The sequence below is a fragment of the Rhipicephalus microplus genome, chromosome X (genome assembly GCF_043290135.1).
Source record: "Rhipicephalus microplus isolate Deutch F79 chromosome X, USDA_Rmic, whole genome shotgun sequence".
Classification (NCBI taxonomy): Eukaryota; Metazoa; Arthropoda; class Arachnida; order Ixodida; family Ixodidae; genus Rhipicephalus; species Rhipicephalus microplus.
Window position 1 is genome coordinate 89731215 of NC_134710.1, and position 21407 is coordinate 89752621.

The 21407-nt window shown below is 42.8% G+C and overlaps 1 protein-coding gene across 2 annotated transcripts in view; it reads left to right on the forward strand.

The window, feature by feature from the left end:
* LOC119176206 (E3 ubiquitin-protein ligase AMFR) overlaps positions 1-21407 on the forward strand; it is a 155955-nt gene that overhangs the window by 91673 nt on the left and 42875 nt on the right. For both annotated transcript variants that reach the window (XM_037427379.2, XM_037427381.2), the window contains exons 4-7: positions 668-820; positions 3738-3778; positions 6070-6202; positions 11947-12080. In XM_037427379.2, the coding sequence (XP_037283276.1) occupies positions 668-820; positions 3738-3778; positions 6070-6202; positions 11947-12080 (461 nt within the window). The remainder of the gene's footprint in view (positions 1-667; positions 821-3737; positions 3779-6069; positions 6203-11946; positions 12081-21407) is intronic.

The window sequence follows — 21407 nt, forward strand, 5'->3', positions numbered from 1 at the left end:
TTACCTGGCACTGCTAATGCCAAGCAGGCTAAGCAGTGAGGCTATGGCTGGGACAGGCCATGGTGAGAAGCTTACTTATTAATGTGTTTGTGCTTTTTCACCTGCCACGGTAGTGAAATTCAGGTCTATATGGCAGCGCCTCTTTATATTAGTGTGCTTGGCTTGGTTATCGCATTTGGTAACTTGTGTCGATCGCATGCAATAGCAGTGGTACTTATACATTTACATATTTACAGTGGTGCAGAGCATATAAATGTAATATATTGTTTTCTGAGCCTCATCTCAGCACCACAAAACGTCAGTTGCTTATCAAAATCTATACAAGGCCTTGTGTTGGCAAATCACAGGCACCTTGTATGCATTTATTTCTCATAGGTCAGACCATGACTTCTTCCCCCCACTTATATCTGTGTGTATGCTTGTAAAGAATGTTTTATATAGTGAAGGTACTTTCATGGCTGATGTGTCTTTAGGATACGTTCAGCTGTATTCTAATGGCGCGCTCTTGCTGTCAGTCCTTTGTTCAGGCCGAATGGCAACATTGAAAATCTTGGACAATGTATGTGACCACGTATCAGTGCTCAGCAAGTTTCTCGAGATTTAATAATATTACTGTGTGCACTTGAGGTAATTTTTTCTTCTTCTTCGTCTGCTTTGTTCATTGCAGCTCTCATTTTCTCCAACCACACCAAAGTTGACACACATACGCCTGCTTGCACTGCTGTGTGGCATCCTGCTCCTTTCATTGGGCCTTTTTGCTGTATGTGTTGTGGTGGGCCTACACGCAGGTGCCAACACATTTGCTTTTATGGCAGCTGAGGTGAGCTTTTACCTACTTTTGCCCTATTTTGTTATTTTAGTCTCAGTCATCATCGTACATTTGTTTACTTGGTATGATTTATATCTTCTAGGTAATTGTGGTCTGTATAGGAAATCACACATCTGTACTCATTTAATATTGTACAGTTTGGTGGTTCTGCCCAAGAACATTTGAGTTGTCCTATTCACACACTTAAATGTAAGCTGATGTGTGACAGGCAAAAATTTTGATAGTTGGATAGTTGATTATTGTGCCTCTCAGGCAGCCAATCAGTCTGCTCTACAGAACACATCATAACACACTATTTTTCACACGTGAATGTAGAGCTTGGTGTGTCTTCATCATCAAACACCTCGTTCAAACTCTTGCTAAACACTAAACACACATGTATGTGATCAACACAAAATGCACTTGACACGTTTATTGAAAGTGATAATGTGTGCAAGAGAAAATGTGGAATAACAGATAATCTTAATACAAAAGAAAAAGAGCTGCAGGGAGTACACCGCAGCTCTTGCATGCTAAACAAAACATGGCATGTAAACTAGGGGAGAGCTACAAGGTGGGCAAGTTGGTGTGTTCATTCGTCCTCAACGTCATGTATTTTGTATTTTATTCATTCTGTACTGTGTCTGTGTTAACCAGCTCGAAGCTGCCTGTTAATTTAATTTGGAGGCCATTGTCACCACAGTAACAAGAAAAATTGCACCACAAAGTGATGCCCAATTAAAGTGAATCGGGAGTAGATAACACTTGTGGCATAACAAAATTGTGGGAAAAAGGTGAGAAATAGCCATAGGGGGAGGGGGGGAGGTAAGCAGAACAAGAAACAATGCAGAAAATAAGGCATATAAATTTTTTTTTAGAAAGCAGTCTGCTATAATTAAACCATTTATCCCTGGATATATGGTTTAAATATATCTAGGCACAGCAAAATGATATTATTGAGCTGACATCTGGCCATGTGGGATACTCACGGACGCTCGACCGGGTATGACAGCTGTATTTCTGGCCAAAACTCGCAGCTTGTGTTAAAGGCTACATGAAAGGATGCCATGAATGTCAGCGTCGCAAGTCACCACCTGTAAAGCCTGCAGGTTTCTTACAACCAATTGACCCAACACGTACGCCGTTTGACCAAGTTGGGATGGACCTCCTCGGACCGTTTCCTTTGTCTCACTCTGGAAACAAGTGGATCATCATCGCAACTGATTACTTGATGCGTTACGCTGAAAATGAAGCCACTTCCACGCGGTACAGCATCTGAAGTCTCCCAGTTTTTCATGCACCACATAGTGCTTCGTCACGGCGCCCTGTCATTCATCATCACTGACCAAGGGACAGCGTTTACGGCAAAACTGTTGGACGACATCTTCAAGCTCAGTTACACGAACCACCGTAAGACAACCGCATACCACCCCCAAAGTTACGGCTTAACACAAAAGGCTAAACAAAACGCTGGCGCACATGATTTCTATGTATATGGATGTACAGCATAAAACGTGGGACGAGATCCTGCCGTACGTAACGTTTGCGTACAACACCGCAACCCAGGAAACGACAAGGTTCGCACCCTTCTGCCTCGTTTACGGTCGAGACGTGCAAACCATGCTAGACGCCATGATTCCTTGTTAGCAGCACGAGCTGCTAACTCCTGATGTCGAGGATTACATTCAGCGTGCAGAGGAAGCACGTCAACTAGCTCGCATGCACATAAGATTGCAGCAATGTGAAGACGCCCGAAGGTACAATATCCACCATCAACCAGTCACCTATCAACCTGGCGACCAAGTGTGGGTTTGGACTCCTGTTAGACGGCGAGGTCTCAGCGAGAAACTCCTGAGCAAGTACTTCGGACCCTACAAAGTATTATGGCGGTTGAACGAGGTCAACTATGAAGTCATTCCAGATGGAGGCTTGGCAACGACCCAGCGCCACTCACCATGAACTGAGACTGTGCGTGTCGTCCGCCTAAAACCTTATTTTATACGGTAATACTCGCCTTATTGTGCCCGGGCAGCAAACATTTTTTTTTTACGTTGTCCGTCGGGTCTCGAACGAACTTTGAACTGTGTTAATTTTTTTTTCTTTATTACCAACCACAGACTTTTTTTTCTCGCACCTGCATATGCCCTGTGCACTATAAGTATCCTTTCTCCCTTTCTTTTTTTTCCCTTATGGGCCCTGCTGTCGCCTTGTGTATGAGCATCGAGTCGATGCTCTAATGGGAGGGGGAACAATGCCACCTAGAGTTGTGAGCCGGCAAGCCCTAGCGAACTGAAAAGGGCAAAGAGAACGAAGAAATGTGTGTTAGGGCTTCGTTAAAAAAGATACACGCTTGTGTCTTTCTGCCCCGCTTTTCCTGTCTTGTCTTCACGGCTCTTGGTGCGTAACAATATTTGCGACCCCTTGAAAGAGCATGTTTGCACATTGATTCTCTTTATTGTCTTTTTTATATAAAAAAGATTTCAGTGGTTTTGAATTTAGGCAACTATTCCAAGGCCATTCTGCCACAGTGTTGCAATATTTGGAAAGTTGCTTTAAAAAGCTTTCCAAGTAATTTGCTGCCGAAAGGTCTGCAGAATGGTGAGGTGTGCCTTGCATAATGGAGTTCAACTTTTGGCATGAAATAAATATGCAGTTGTTGTGAGCTTATTTTAGTGGGTCTCTTGTGTTTTGGCAACTGTTGGTAGCTATTTTGTAGTTGTTTGAAAAAATGGTCGTGATTCATATGTTCATGTACTGAAAAGTAACTACTGAGCTATACACATTCCTTAAATTATTGAATTACAATCACTTTCTCGAAAAAACTATTGGCAAACAGGAGGACATTGAAAGCTATGCATTACAGGAATAAGTCTAAATACAACTAAGCTATCTTCATACTAGTCTGAATAATGTTGATCTTCTCTTGCAGTGTTCACTCGTCACAGTACGAACATTGTACGTGATAGTGAGGTATGTACCAGTTTTCTTATGTGTGTTACATGTTTCCAGTCGGCAACAAAGTTTCAGAACTTTAGGCAGCCTCTTTTTTTTTTTTCTACTCGTTGACTTTTGTAGTTACTTCTCTAGTAGTACTTAACTAGGTTCTAAATACCAAGATGGAAATTTTTTTAATCGGTATGCTTTGGCACATTTCTTGGTATAGCTCATCACTTAGGTTACCTGTGCTGAAGGCTTGTTCCACCAGGGTAATTAATCTGCTACTAAAGTAAACATAGAAGTTTTGGCAACTAATAGCATTTTCTGAGCACTAACAACTTCCAATTAACTGAAACCAGTTGTTAGTCCTGGGAAACATAAGGTTTAAACACATTTTTATAGCCACTGACTTTAACTTTGTCTCGTGCCCAGCTCCTGCTATTGTTAAGTGCTAAGTGCTGCTTGCCAGTCCAGAGTTGTGTGTAGTGGTGTTAGTGTACTAGTATGTATTCTTCTGTGCAAAAATTTTGTGAATTTCGTTCCCATTAGTAATTTCATGGCATATTTTACTTTCTCTTTCTTTTTTCATTTATTAGATTCAGCTCTGTCAGGTGAAAAATAATATGAAAAAAAAAAGGACTGAGTTTTTACGCTAACCTTGTTGCTACATAAAACACAGCAGGTTCCCTGAGAAAGATTTATGTCTTTTTTTATTGAGTCCGATCTCACTTGGATAAACATGCTAAAATGTAGCTATGAATCGGATAGTAACATAACCCATGCATGCTTAGTTTATGTACTGGATTAATTTAATATAGCAAATTCTAAGTTGGGACCACTACATTAATATTTGACGTGTGGTCCTTGTGCACAGCACTTTTCTTTTGGTAACTTACTTAGTGTGTACGTGGAGGCACTTAGAAAACTTTACTTACAGCTACAGCAAACAATATAAGCTCATGGTGGAAATTTTTTTATAGTCGCATCCAAAATTCTATGCTGGAATAACATTATTGTGTGTGCTCTTTAAACAAGCCAGTTATGCTCATTGAGCACGCACATTTTCTAGTGTGTAGTTGAATACCAGAAGTGTTTCATTGTGCTAGTTGGTCACACATTAAAAAAGGTAAAAACTATGCAAAATAGACTAGATTAACGAAGAAACACACAGGACAGCGCTAGTCCTGTGTTTCTTCCTTTGTCTCGTCTAGTTTGCGCTGCTTTTACCCATTACACTTTTGCAGTTGAACACTAGTTGAATAAGAAGCAACTCGCAATTATATTTTCGACTTGACTTTCTTGTTTTTTCACCACCTGTTTAAGAGAAGCAAGCCTCCACATGTTCTTGCTAAGCACGTTAAAAAAAGCAGTTTTCAACATAGAATCATGCACCACGAAAAGGTTAAATTTCAGGTCTATGTGTGCTGCTAATTTGTGAAGTTTTTCTAGACATAACTTGAATATTTGTGAATTATTTTAATGCTATAGATAGTGAGAATTTTATAATAAAAATGTTAAATGTGCTCTGCCAGTGGATTTCTGTCTACTTTGAATGTTTGTTTTTTCCAGCATATTCAAATGACTAGAAGTTCTAGAGGAAATTACCTGCCATTTTGTGCATAAAAGTGAAACTCACGAGTCAGTCACAGGCATGGTAATGTAGATTGATATGTTGAAAAAGAAAGAGTGCTGGATATATTAGATTACAGAGGCCAGTGAAAGAAGGCTTTTCTTTCTTTTTACCTGGCATTAATATAGGATGTGGCATATCCAGGCGATATAGAGACTTTAATTCTATACTTTTCCTCTCCTTAATGACATATGTTATGTGCAAAAGCATTTTTTTTTTCCTTTGTATCCTTGAACTGAGAGTGAAAAAAACTTTAATAAAATAGGGCTGTTTGGTCAACTCTTGTATTCCACTAAGAACACAAACACCTTGGCGTGCAATCATTCTAGAATAACACCATGTTTTTTTCTTGTCATTTTTTTTCTTGTTTTTGAAAAAGCACGTTTTTAACACTGGCAACAAAGTTGTGCAAGGGTTTATGCAGCCAACATCTAGACATACTTATATTTGTGCATTAATTATGTTGTAAATGTGTATATCTACGATTTGAGCGTGTCAAGAAAACGCTACATGGTATGCTTTATTGTAGCTTTATTCTAGAACTGAATGATACAATGCACTGTTCTCCAATAGAAATAATATAAAACTAAACTCGTAGCATTAAAAACTTTTTTTAGTTATCCATTAAGTACCAACATAGTTCAATGATTGGTAATATTCAAGAGTGTTAAACATTGGCTTTATCTTGCCGCAGGTATGGGATCCACCTATGGGATATCCACTGTGACAAAGTGTGGGAAAACCGTGCTGCGTATGTGTATTATGCCGAGCTCTGCTTTGAGTTGACAGCCCTTGCCATCGATTTCTGTCATGATCTCCACATGCTGGTGTGTGTCTTCATATTTTACTTGTTATGCATCTTGCAACATTCCGACTTTTATTGGCCTAGCTATGCTGCTTTAACTACTTAGTGTAACACTGATGAGTTCTTCGTGTGGTCCCATCTGTGTGCAGAAAAAAAAAAAACTTAATCTTAATGTAGGCAAACAAAGGTTACCAACCTATAAATTCAATGTAAAATTAGGCTCAAAATTGAAGTTTATATGTCACTTACTCAATAAGAACTTACACTGCTTGCACTCAATATGTGGCCTACTTTCCATGTTACTGGAAGTTGTCTTTTCATGGCATCCCATCGACAACCTGTTGCCACACTTTTGTTTCTGTGGTTTTAATTGCCACAAGAACCATGCTTTAGTAGAATGCTGGTAGCAGCATCTTGATACTTTCTTCAACTATAATACTCTAAAAACGTTTGTGTTGTGTCGCTGTCTTGCAGATGGGAAAGCAAGTATTTAGTGTACACTTGTTAATATTTCTTATGACACCCATCAAAAAATACATATGCCGAACATGTCTGTTGCAATTATAGTTTTGCTTGCTCTGATTGGCTGGAGCCCAGCGAGCAGCACGCCTTCTCTTTCAAGTCCTTCTTCCACAATGTCATTTTGACATCAAGGAGCTTTCACTCGTGACACAGATGGCAGAGGCAGAATATATTTCACCACTACAAATGCTGCCCCTGGGATCTGCATTTGGATGCATATCCTAGAGGCCATGCATGGACTCTAAATCATGTTTGCCCTTGAATTCGGTTTAATTTGGCCACCCACCTAGCGTACCTGGAAGGTCTGTATGTATTCCCTCCATCATTTTCAAACACCTGAACTCATTCATACACAAATTCAGACCTGCCAAGTTTGTTTTAGTGTCCTACTACTGTACATTTCATCCACCTTTTTTCTCTTTGTGATGAGAATGTGCTGGCATGTTCGGTGCTTTAATGTCAAGAGCTACATGACATCGCGTTCTGCCACTTTTTCGAGTAACTGAATGAGTTTCGATAAAGTGAACATGTTCACAAGGTGAACACATTGAGAATAGTTTCCCAGTATTTCTATGTATGGCTGTATATTCAGTGTAGCTTGAAGTGGTGTGGCGTGAAGCAGGACAAGGACACAGAGATGATGAAGACGAGCACTTACTGGCAACGAAGGTTGTTTTTTGCAGACATCTCATGGAAAGAGCATAAAAAAGAGAATGGAACAAGAAAATGTAAAATGCTGCATACAAAACGACCGCCTAGTTTCGAGCACTGTTAGTGCTGGCGTATTTCAGAAATGCCAGTTCCCTTTGGCATATTGTTCATGGGCATTGTTACATGCCATGCGATTTGCTTCCACAAAGATGTGGGTGCAATCGTTGGCATGCATCATTACCTTAATTTGATGACTGACGGCAGCTGAGGTCCACTGTAACTGTCTCTTGCATTTCTAACATAACTGGCATGTTGTCGCAGCCGATCATTCAAACATCTGTCAGTTTGACCCTCATAGCAAGCACTGCAGCTTTAGGGGATTCTATACGTAGCATCCCATGCACATGCCATGATTGGTTTTCGGTGGCACCACATATAATTTTTGTGGGACACAATTCTTTCTGATTAAGACGAATCAGTAAAGGAGCAAATCACACCAGTAAAATTTTGGTGGTGGTGAGTTGTTTGAAGGAAGTGTCAATGAACACGGGGCAAAGTTTTTCTGCACCGGTTTTTTTAGTTTTTTTTTTTTTTCAGAATCAGCTGTGATTAATCTAAGCAACAGCAGCAGCAGCAGCAGCTGATAGTGTGCGGCTGTCTAGTCTTATCATTTATGAGGTGTTCAGTGGTTAACTGATAGACGATGAGGTAACCTTGACTACATACGGTACATACAAAGAACTTTATGTGAAAACCAGAGGGACTAGTACTAGTTGAACGAGCTCCTAAGGCCACCTCAACAAGTCTGCGGCTCCACCCAGGTCTGCACAGGAAGGTGAAGACCCTCCACGATAGCCCAGGCCCTCCGAACAGCCTGTAGTTGTAGACCCAAGTCCGGGCTGTGTAAGCTCCGTATAACTTCTCTTTTTGCCTTTTGTCAGCACTACTAGCAGCTGGAATAGTGCACAAGCCAACTGCCCATATGTTTCCTTTGAGGGGTTTCTTGCGTTGGAGGATCAAAGGACACAGTACATCAGAGTACAAGCCAACAAAAGGGTATTTATTTGCACCTTTATTAGCACCATTTATTTGCAACAAGCTGCCTGTCTGCCGACTTAGTGACATGACTTCTTGTCGAGGGCTTCACAAAGACAATGGCATTTGGCACAAGTGAGTCACAGCGGCCACAGTCACTTGTTCCTGTCCCAGCTGCTGTCCCAGATTGTTGTGGGTGTTGGTTAGAAGGGAGCTATGCGGTCATAGGCAGCTTCATTAGTGTCCTGTTACTAATAGAGATGGATGCACATCCCAGAGGCCATGCCTGAACTCTAATCATGTTAGCCATTGAATTCAGTCAGAAGCATCTCTATTGCCTGAGATGTCTCTACTGCAGTTCTGGCAAGCAACGAAGACAATGTTAGCCATTGAATTCAGCCAGAAGCATCTCTATTGCCTGAGATGTCTCAACTGCATAGCCATTGAATTCAGTCAGAAGCATCTCTATTGCCTGAGATGTCTCAACTGCAGTTCTGGAAGGCAACGAAGACAATGTGCAGAAGACAACCAGCCATGGGTGACATCGCTCCCAGTTCGTACTTCAAAAGAATGGGGACTAATACAAAGGAAAGCAGCTGTATGGGCACGTCATCCACGTTGCACAATGTTCAGTTCAGCCACCAAAGATATTGGCAGCAAGTGCAACTCCCAGTTCAAGTGAACAAAAGTTGTCTTTCCAAGATCGGTTCATGCAAGCCAAGCTAGAATGAGCAAGTGCGACACCTCAAGGACCAAGAAGGAAGGAAAGAAAGAACCGTTCCTCATGTTCCTGCACGCCGTGGCCATCTTTCACGTGGCGGCAACCATGCCGACTTCGGCTTGGCCATTGCGCTGCGAGGCAACCGGCCTACAGTAAATGCGGACGCCATGTGGTGAAAACAGTTTATACGGAGAGACAAACTTTCATAATGGGTCTACATGCGCAGTATGATTTCCATACTTTAGCATCGGAGCCTTCTGTCTCATAATTCTAAAAAGAAGTTCTGAAACTAATTTTTGGTTCAAATTAAAATATTGAATGTTCTAATGTCTGCCCATTTGCTGTTGTGGAAGTATGGCAACTCAAGTGTCTTCATTCTCCCTTTCTCTATTCTGCACCCATGCTTCTGAAGCTTAACTTCTGATGTCTCGCAAATCTTGTTTTAGTGTAGCCAGAGCATTAAAGCTGGTCTAATCACAAACTTTGAGTTATAACATTGATATCCTGTTAGAACTGATATTTTTTTAATTTGCAAAAGAAAAAAGGCCATTTGCATAGATTCAGAACCAAATGCAATCAACATAAATGAACCATATATTTGAAATAAGCACATATGCATTATGTATGTTCCAAGTTTTTAGCACAATACCTTGAAAAATAGTGTATTGAAAAAAACGTTCGGCTTGATGTATATCTTTTCACTTAATTGACGGCTCCTTCATTTTTTTTTCAATACCAGTGCAAATGCTCGCTCCTCAATGGGAGCCATCAGCCCGCCTTTTAGTTCAGGGAGTGGTCGTGATGCGACCCCACATAAAGGGAACAACTGCTTGTGTCACACATGTGTTCGAGCACTTTCCCACGAAGATGTGATAGATGCGCTTTCCCTCTCCAATATCGTGCGTCTGTCAGATTTGTTCTTTCATGCTCTTTCTTTGTGGCTCGAAGCAATGCTGCTGCTGCTTCACAGTGCTCATGTAGCACCTCTTTAATCGGCGCATGCAGCGCCATCTCTGTGATACTTTCCTACTGGTTGCCCGCATAGCTCCACGAATTGAGACGTGCTGTATCAAAAGACCATGTCTCGTACAGAGCCAGCGTGACCACCAACATAGTGAACACAAGGGATGCAAAACACCACCCCTAAGATCTATACAGAAATGAACAAACAATTACTTCATATTTTTACTGTTGTGAGGCACCACCTAAAGGGTACTGTCCCCCATGAATACAAATTACACACGAAGGCTAAGCAATTTATTAGAGTAGAAAAGAGCTAGGCAAGAGGGTGGTGAACGACTGGATCGGTCATATCTGGCTGGCATTGAAAAAAAATAGAAGAGGCACTAACTTGACATCCCATGTTTGTTTGAGATTACAACCGTGATTTTGTGGAGTTATGTCAGGCTGATAGTCATATCTAAGTCTTTGTTACAAAGACTAAAAGTACAATGAAAGAATAAGTTTTAATGTGTAAGTCATTCTACATCAGTGCACTTGTTTTTCTCGGGCTTTACTGGTGCCCATTAGCTAAACTTTGTCATTTTTTAGAAGGTGAGGAAATATTACACATTTGTGTTGCTCAATAACATTTATTGCTCTTTCTATGACCTTTTAAGCATATCATATTGTTGCGGCAGCATTAAAGAGGCTTTATGAGCTTGGTTTCACCACTGGGTGCCTACCGATTTATAACATAATATCTGTAAAGCCAAGTGTCTGACTAAATCGAAAGCAATCACACTGCGCCAAATGTGACCACTTTATACAATGAGTAATCGTCCTGCTAAAAACGTTCAAAAAATATATTGCTTACTAGTACACTTACTATTTAAAATACACAAAGCATAAATACTATATTCATATAATTGAAGTGCTTTTAGCTCTGGACATGCTTATCAAGTGCCGACACATGTCTCCGCAAATCGTGCTGCCATAACATGGTGGACATCCTCAATAAAGAAAAGTTGCATCTGTTATCTGGAATAAACAATGACATGACTCAGTTTATGAAATGTATCCATAGAAACTACTGCCAAAAGCAAGTGCTTTATGAAATGAAAGATATGGCATCTTTCCTTTGGCGTCTACATATGTGCCATCAAACTCTGCCTTCATTTCATTTTTCTTGGGTCTGCACTCATGCTTTTTGTGCATTTGTCCTGCACATTCATTCACCTTTGCCTCCTGCTCAGGTGATGAGCGAGGGGCTAAAAAAGAGTGCTTAGATCAGAAATGTTGAAAATTGCTGCAAATGTTGCTTTTTGTTTGAATGTGTGTTTGTAGTGACCACGGTGGGTATGTGTTTATATTAGGAGTTAAACTTGTTTGTTATGAAAATGGTAAGCGCGTGAGGATAAGAAACTTTGTACCATGAAAGTATTTTACCATTGTTGATATTTTAAGGGATGCAGATTTCATATTATGAGATTGGTTAGGCTTATGAGCATAGGCTGGCTAACTCACTCATGAGTCGACTCACTCGAACTTAATCAGACTCACATCACGCCGCGAGTCTGTGTAAGTATGGGTAGGTAATATTTTGGTGGGTTCAGTCCGAATTAGTCTGGACGACGAAATTTTTCGTGAGTGTGAGTCCGAGTAAGTCCTGCTCAGGAAAATTTTGCCGAGTCTGACTTGAGTTGGAGTGAGCCCCAAGTGCATAATACTATATTTCATGAGTGAGTCTGATCGAGCTCCGCAGTTTTTGCCGGCCTATGCTTATGAGACACAAGCACACTAATAGAAAGTTTTAGAATCAAAAATTTGTTTATTACACACACACATGGAGCCAACTGGGAATTCGTAATGTTGAGCATATATTGTTTCTTTTCTAGCTCTGGGGAAACATTTTCCTTTCGATGGCCAGCTTGGTGATCCTGATGCAATTGCGGTATCTGTTCTATGAAATCCAGAGACGTGTCAAAAAACACAAGAACTACTTGAGGGTTGTGAAGCATATGGAAGCCAAGTAAGTTTTTTGTGGGTCTAGTAAACAAAACAAAACCAAGTTTTTAATTCACTGTATGCATATAAAAGCGTATACTCACTTTTCCTGTTTAAATGAGAAGAGCTTTTCATGTATTTTTGTTGTGCAAGTGTTGTTCCAGTGTTCATAGGTGTTCCTATTGATTTAATCTGCATTATACAAGGCGCACAAAGGTAGCACAATTGGAAGACTGAAAAAAGAGGATCACACAGTACTAACAACCATCAGTACCGGCAGGATTTTGTTTTGGGGGTGTGCAAACACTTGTTTTTATGAAGATGAGGGAGGGTTAGGGCTACAGTGTAACTTTAATGAGGGCAAGTGTTGGTGTGGCTTGAGGAGGCGAGTCCTGCTTTTGCACCCTTCTATACCGATGCCTACGTTAACAGCTGTCATTTTTATTGAGAAAACATTTATCTGATTATTAGCGCATTTTGTATTTCCCTTGCAGTAGTTTTGTCAGGCATTATGAACCTGAACCAACTTTTTTTGTGTTGAACCTGCATCAGGAATCTGTTTTACCAGAGCAACTGTTACCAAACTTTTAGAAAAGTAGTTTTAGTTGTATTAAAGCACAGATCTATTAATGTTCAGCTCATGCCCATTAATGTATTTTATAATAACAAAATAGTTATATGCTCAAGAAATAAAACTGGATTCACTGTTCTTTAAAGTACTTCATACGTGAAATTCAAACCAGAACCTTTTCTTCATTAAGGGCATTCAAAAAATAAGGGCTGTTTTATCCCAAAAAAAAATAAATATTTGTTAGCAAAAGTTTTAATTGGGGACTTAGTTCAATACAAACCTGCTGCACTTTCTATGCAATCACAGATAACGTCTAAGCAGTTTTCGTACTTCTGCACCAGTTTCTTTAGTCCCTCTGCTTAGAACTTCACCGCCTGGTAAATCTTTGCTGTTTGGTTTGATTGGCAAGTCTTTTTGGAACTTGTCTTGCACACACTTTGTGATATCCAAGAGTTTCAGTAATAGTCGTACAAATTGTAGTGTAGCTGACAAAAGGAAATTCATCCAACAGACCATTGACTGTCAGTCGTCGATCTAATTGCAATTCTCAGTACACTTGATTAACAGTTTTATTGATCTGAATTCTAGGCCTCCCACTCTGCTCTTTGGCATGCACATTTGTGTGGCCATCTGTGAAGCCTCAACACCATTTTCTGACCTTTACTTCACTCATCACATCTGGTGTATAATCCAGGCACAACTACCCCAGAATTTCATAAGTGATTGATCCTTTTGTATGCGAAAATCGAATTACCATTTACACTTCACAACAGGCAGAAGTAACGATTTTCGCACACATTGTTGTTTGCATGCCCTGGAAAGCAGATGACCACCGAAGCAGAATAACAACTTGAATCAAAATATGGCGCTGTACAAATAAACCTTTCTTCTGACGTGCAGATATTTAAGTATTAGCAAACAGCCATTACTTTTGAATAACCTTCTTATATAATATAAGCACATTCACTCTTCTAATACTCATGCATCTGTTAGCCTCAGCAAAAATGAGATTGTGATCTATGTAATGCATCCTTTTCTCCACTATACCATCCAAGGCAACTGTCAGAACACAGCAAATGTAGCTGGAACATATTTTGCTAAATATTGGTGCGACACGGGAATGAATGCAAATTTTCAGTCTCTGTGCGTGCACACTATCCTATCGTGCATAGCATGCAATAGGATTGCATGCTATGAACAGTGCTTGCCCATAGCTCTATGCTGCACCACCATCTGAAACATGAATGAATCGTGCCAACTTTACCAACAGTGCTGATCCCAAATACTTGTTGGCCCCCATTCTGCATAGTTCTGCCAATGTGTTAATAGTGGTCATCTTTGCTGGCTGTCTTGAAGTTGTACCCGGCCATGTGATTTCTCCTCTTTGTTTGGCTCACTGCCAAAATGGTAGATTTCTCATCGGCCTGCTGATTATTGGAAATGCACAATATTGCCAGCAATAAGAAAGTGCACTGCAATAGATTTGGAAATGAAGTGCAGTATCTTGAGGGACTAAAAAAATTGTAAAAAAAATTGTGGGTCTTGGCGAAGAAGTATGAGCTATTACAACCAACAACATTGACAATCACCCGCTTGGCAGACAGGTTCGATAAAGAAAACTACTTGATATACAACAGATGAAGATATGTTCAGCTAGGTCTGCCACATTAAAAGTGTTTGCCACATTATTGAAAGAATCTGCTCTCACTGCTCTTCAGCTCTGGCTCTTTAAGATGAGGAAAAAAGGGGGGGGGGGGAGGGAAGTGCTTTTGTTTTCATCTGCCTCTATTCAGACTACTTAAGTTAAGTAGTTTAGTGAACACACAGTTCTTACATTTTATTTACATTTAAATTGGAATCATGTAACCAAATTTGGATTGCTGCAATTATTAACATTTTAAAAAGCAAAGAAAAGCTTCCTGAAGTGGTCACGGAAGTGATGAACTGAATCACTCGATACTGATAACTATAATAAAGAGGTTTATTGGGCATGTCCAAAAAACAGGTGGAGGATTGGAGATAGCCACAGGACGAAGAAGATGGTGGTGTTCGAGCGCCGATCTCGTAGTGCCTTCCTATCGTGATGACGCTTGTTGTTCCCTGTTATTGTCTTCATTCCTTCATTGTAATTGCCCCTATCAAGAAAGATGAAGCCATCCTGGTGATCTAATAGGTGGGAACAGGTGGGAACAGGTGGGAACGAGCGGGTCGAAGTACGGCTTCAAGTGGTCTACATGAACAACATCGTGCCCACGCCAACAATGGTCACCAAGCGGTATAAGCGGTTCAATGGTGCAATTTACAGGTGATGTGCACTCTACCACGTGGTATAGACCATAGTATTTTGAGAGTAGCTTGGTAGACAAACCAGGTGTACAAGGTGATATGTACAGCCATACAAAGATTCCAGGGGTGAACTTCATGGCAGGAGGGTGTTCATCATAGCCGGCCTCTTTTTGGCATTGTTGGTTGACTGTAGTAACTGCTTCGCTAGGTGGCAGCATTCTTCGGCGTGACGGGCTGCTTCGGACACAATGGTGCACTCAGATGCATCTGATGCGTATGGCAGCAAAGGGTCGATTTTGTGCGATGGTTGGCAACCGTATAGAAGGAAGTATGAAGAATGGGGAAAAGCCAGTGGTGACTTGGGTAGTGGTGTTATACGTGTAGGTCGCAAACAGAAGAACCAGGTCCTAGTTTGTTTGGTCCGATGCAACATGCGTCACGAGCATGTCAATCAGGGTCCGATTAAACCGCTCAGTCAAGCCATTGAACAGAGGGTGGTGAGCAGTATTCATCCGGTGTACAATTAGGCACATGGTGGAGAAGTGCTTGAGTTTTATTGGATAGAAATACACGGCCCTAGTCACTGAGGAGTTCGCGAGGAGGGGTCGCCGCATGAAGAGAAGCGGTTTCGGCATACTGTGTCAGGTGATCCACAGCACGATAGTCCACTGGTTACTTGCCACGGTCAATGGTAGTGGTCCATAAAGGTCAACTCCGACGCAATCGAATGGGTGGTCAGGGCATGCAAGCGGCCGTAGTGAAGCTGCTCCATGATACAGTGGCTTTTTCCTTCCTTGACACTCATGGCAGCCGTGAATAAACTGCTGAACAAAGGTGAACATTTCCGTGCCAGTAGTACCTTTTCTGTAAACGTTTGTAGGTCTTGAAAACGCCGGCGTGAGCGCATTCCGGGTTGGAGTGAAATTATGCACAGATTGTAGAGTGCAGCTTTTGGGGAATAACGAACAGCCACTTCCTGCCGTCTGGTGAGTCATTGCGCCAGTACAATGGTGAAGTGCAAAGCCTTGCGTCGCATTGCTCGCGTGGTCGGAAGTGTTGGTGCCTCATATAAAACGTCCAGAAGCAAAGCTATCCATGGATCGTCGCGCTCTGCAGAGGAGATTGTGTTGACGTCAAGAGCTGGCAGTGCGTTATTTATAGAGGATATGGAAGCAGCCTCAGTGGACAGTGGTGATTGCGAGAGTGCATCAGCATGTTGGTGGCCAGAATGGTATACGACGCCGATGTCATACTCTTGAAGCCGAAGAGCCCAACAAGCAAGGCGACCTGACGGATTCTTCAGCGATGATAACCAAGGTAATGCGTGATGGTCTGTAACTACGCAAACTTGCCGCCTTATAAGTACAGGCGGAACTTGACAAGTTCCCAAAATATGGCCAAGCACTCTTTTTCGGTAACACTGTAGTTTAACTCGGCCTTGGTGAGTGTTCTGCTGGCGTATGTGACGAAATACTCAGGACACCCAGGCTTTTGTTGAGCGAGAACTGCACCGAGACCGACACTACTGGCGTCTGTATGAATCTCAGTTGCAGCCATGGGATCGTAGTGGTGCAATATAGGTGGTGATGTCAAGAGACAGCGAAGAGTGGTAAATGGGCGTGATCACACTCAGAAGACTATGACGAGATATCGTTGGTGCTGCTTAAAAGTTGGGTCGAAGGTGCAGTTATGGAGGTGAAGTTGTGCACAAATTGACGACAGTAGGAGCATAATCCTACGAAGCTGCTTAACTCTGTTACATTTGTCTGTTTGGGGAATAGATGTTTTTCAAGCACCACAGTGCCACCCGTGGGCGCGCAAGTGATTCTGGGAAATTTGTGTACACAACCAGGGACCCCCGACCCCACCGTCTCTCTTAGCGTGTCTCTCGCTGATCGGCAGCTACCGAATCGCAAAGATTTTCTTCATCGGCATTTTTCGGGAAGACATCATGCAAGCCCATGTCTAAGCGTCGTCTGGAACACTCAAAGGTAAAGGTGGCCATCAATCGGTGCATTTTGCTCAGTATTGTACGTATTGTTGAGCATCGTGTAACCCGATCGCGCACAAGCGAGGGGACATGCATTTTGGCACAACACGTTGAAAGCACCTTGCGACTCAACAACAAGTGCGTTTGATTAATCAAGCGAGGGTGTCCTTGCGTGCACACACTCGCTGATTTAGGACGGGCGTGTTTCGTGCAACGAGAATGCTGTTGTATGAAGGATCCATAGCGGCTGGTTGCCGATGGCATGCAAGTAAAGAACATTTCCAAGAACACACAATCTAGTACGCAGACTTTCCACGGAGCGTGTGTTGAACATTGCAAAATGAGTTCTGGACACGGCAGCTAAATTACAACTACGCTGATTAGTGTGAAATGTCGACTAAAGTAATGGGTGTATGTGCTAGCTTACCTATGCCCGTATTTCACAGCAATTCGTTTTCTAGCTGTTTTGGTTTTGTCTGTGATCGTGACTGCACGAGCCGATGCTAAAGGGCCAAAAACAGGGGCATGGGATAAGAGAGTAATATTAACTGTCCCACGATGAAAAGACGATTGCAAGTTGATGGGTTATTCCGAAAATGCGACACGGAAAATGTTGGAGAGCAAAGCAGAGTCGATCACGTTAAGCGTAAGTTGCTGTGTACGTACATCTATTTTGGGCATGCAAATATATATTGTACGTAGGTTTCACAATGCGGATGAACAGACTACGTGAGCAGACTGTATTCGGTGTACACCGAACTCGGAGGTGATTCTTATCACGTCGTATCTTCCATCACAGCTGCCGCTACGTCAATCACTTGCTTTGCTGAGCTCGCCTCCACCGCGGTGTACACACATTTCCCACACTGCACTGCGCGCTCGCAGTGGCTTCTGAGATAGTTTGAAAAAGGTCTATTCAGTGACAGCGCGTAGTTGAGGCGGATCTTGAAGAACGCTATCCTTTGATACGACGTGACCGAGAATAGTGAGCTTCCACGCAGCGAAATGGCATTTCTTGAGATTTAGTTGGAGCTGAGCCTTTTTCGGACATGTGAGGACATGTTTCAGGCGTACAAGGTGTGTTGCGAAATTGTGTGCAAAGACGACGATATTGTCGAGATAGCAGAGGCAAGTGTTTCATTTCAAACCTCGCAGAACCGAGTCCATCATGCGCTCGAATGTGGCCGGCGCATTGCAGAGGCTGAAGGGCATGACATTGAACTCATATAGCCCATCGGGTGTCACAACAGCTGTTTTTGGATGATCGGCATCTTCTAAGGGCACCTGCTAATACCCTGAACACAATTCTAACGATGAAAAAACTCTGAACCTTGTAAGCAATCAAGAGCATCGTCAATCCTGGGCAAAGGGTATACGTCTGTTCAAGTGATCTTATTTAAGCGCCTGTAATCCATGCAGTAGCAAATCGAACCATTCTTATTCTTAACAAGAACGACAGGTGATGCCCATGGACTTTAGGAAGGTCGTATAACGTCGCGCTTGAGCATATTGCCAACCTGTTGGGTGATAACCTTACGTTTCGAGGGCGGAAAGACGGTAAAGCCGCTGTCATACTGGCACATTGGAACCTGTGTCAATGTAGTGAAAAAAAAGTGGAAGATCAGCCCAGAGCAAGTTGAGCAACGTCAAAGGATTCGCAGTACTGGTAGAGTAGCTGGAGAAGCTCAGAGCGTTCAGGTGGCGACAGTTCGTCGGCGATCGATGAATTGAAAATCTCGGAAAGTGGTATGTCGGAAGGGTTGAGGGCACTGATGGTGTAGTAGTCACCAGCAGAATCTGGCAGCATTGTAAAAATTTGTCCTTTGTCAATGGCGTGCGCATGTCCAAGAGATTCACCTTGAAACAGTTTAACGGGATACGGAAGGGAATCGATGAGGCAGAAAGCATTGTTTCCTTTAGAAATGTAGAGGGTTACATAAGGTTTTTGACTAAAGAAGATACTTGATGGTTCAAAGAAGTCAGCTTCGTCCCAAATGCTGTTACAGAATACGGGGAGCAACACAGCTGCTGTCGGAGGAATTTAAGTGCCTTCTTTGACGACGAGTTAGTGTAGGGTGCGCTGAGTGTGGTCGGCGGGTTGGTCATAAAACGGGAAGAGTTCAATTTCAGATATTGCACAATCAATAACGGCGTGGGTACGCGATAAAAAATCCCTACCAAGTATTATGTCGTGTGAGCATGATGAAAGGACAAATAACAGCGTAGTGGTCCTTCGTGGTGATCAGTCGGACAGTACAGGCAACTACAGGCTGAAAACGTTCCCCATTCACTGTACGCAAGGAGATCATATCAAGAGGCGTAGTCACTTTTCGAAGCTTGCAGCAAAGTTCAGCATCTATAACACGAAGGGCAGCACCAGTATCAATAAGATCATATGCACGACTAGAGTACCTTGTAGAAAAACTTCGACTGTATTCGACGGCAAAGTTCGAGGAGTTCAGCATTTAGACAGCGCAGTTCTTGCTTCCTGAACTGCGGCGGCTAGTTTCTCTCGTGTTCAGGAGGTGGCCGACGACGCATGGGTGACAAGGAGCGACGACGAGGTGAAGGTGAATAACCAGACGCAGCTCGCGGGTAGTCCCGTGGAGACACGCCTGACTGAGGATTTGAATTTTCAAAACCAGATGGAGGAAGGTTCATGTAGCTGTTTTGTGTCCGGGCGTCTATATATCCTGGCTCGTGGCGGCGGCAGTATCGGGCGATATGGCCAGGGTCACCGCACGCAATACAGATGGGTTGGTTATCGTGCATTCTTCAGGCATTAGCAACGAGGAGAGCAGCCCATGCGGCAGACGGCTAAGTTGGAGCTGTGGTAGCTATGGGAGGAAACCATGCAGTGAATGGCTGAGTCGAAGCTTAGGTAATTCATTCATGCGGCAGTCCCTGAAACGGTGGGGGCTGGGGCAGCTGCTGCCGCTTTACTGCCTCAGCGTAAGTGAGAGGCGTAGTGACAGTGTGCTGATGAAAGGGCACCGGTATAGCCTCTGAAATCTGCTCCTTGACCTCATGTTGGAGCGTAAGAGCCAATGATGTTGGGTGTCGCAGCAACTGCTGCTGTGAGAGCTCCTGGCATTGAGCAAAGGGCAGTAGAGCAAGCTGTTGAGCCACTTCTTCTCGCACAAAGACTCTCATTTGTGCGTGAAGCTATGTCTGGTAAAGCATAACGTCCGGCGCGGTCACTGGTTGGATCATGTGGGATGTACATCGCGTCAGAGCTCGTTGCCTCCTCAATTCATCATAGCTCTGACACAAAGTCACACTGTGCTAGGAGACTTCGCGAGGAGCATCTGGAAAACGTCATCATTGACGCCCTTCATAATGTGCTGTATCTTGGCATTCTTGCTCATGGAGGCATCGACACGCCGGCAGAGGTCGATTATGTCTTCTGTATATGAGGTGAAAGTTTCACCTGGTTCTTGTGCCCATGTGCACAGACATTGTTTGGTGCGTAGCTTTCGTAAGGCAGGACGATCAAAAACGGCGGATATTGCCTCCTTGAAAGCGGACCAGTTCGCAAACTCGGTTTTATGGTTCATATACCACAGCTTTGCCATGTTGGTGAGATAAAAGTTGACAGTGCCCAACTTAGCAGCGTCATCCCACCTGTTGGGTCCACCGACTTTTTCGTAACATGACAGCCAGTCCTCGACCTTCTACTCTTTGGTGCCCGCAAAGATTGAGAGATCTTGCTGGTGAACCGGGCCGGGGCAAGCAGCGGTCGCGAGAGGTACTGTCTGTTAGGCAGCGTGAACTTGCATGGTTGACGGCAGGGTGCGGGATCAGAGTTTAAGGGCGTAGGCGATGTGGGTACCCAGCACAATCCTCCAAATATAAGTAGTTTTATTGGCCGAGTCTAAGAAACAGGCGGAGGATTGGAGATGACCACAGGACGAAGAAGATGGTGGTGTTGAGCGCCGATCTCGTGGTGCCTTCCTCTCGTGCTGATGCTTGTTGTTCCCTGTTGTTGTCTTCATTCCTTCATTATACTGTTATTTCAAAAATGCATTCTATTTTACATTTTTAGGTTTATTATTCAATAAGTAATTGACTGGAGGAGTAAGTCCTTGAAATGGATGTTGATGATGATGAAGATGATGACTGTATAGTTGCTTAGAGTGAATATTGCGATAATAAATTCATTCATTATTTGCCTCCCAATTAGCATTCCAGTGACATAGTAACAGCTGGAATAAAGAATTTTTCAAATTTGTCACCAACTTCAAGGTGAGATTGGTGGGGAGGGTAGTGGTGGTGAAAACTTAGTTATTTTGTCACTGGACGTTTTCTGCAGAGAAGCTCAAAGTAGTCGGAGATTTTTGGTTTGCAGTGGAGGGGGCTCAGTTTAGGGCTCTGCGGGCCTGTTCGATCAGACTCGGCTTATCTTTCATGTTCTCACTGGCCTGCAGCTCTTCCTGTCCCCCAACTGTGGGGTTATGTGTCAATGAGGAGAGTATGCAGAGGGATGCATTTTACTCAGGTGTTGC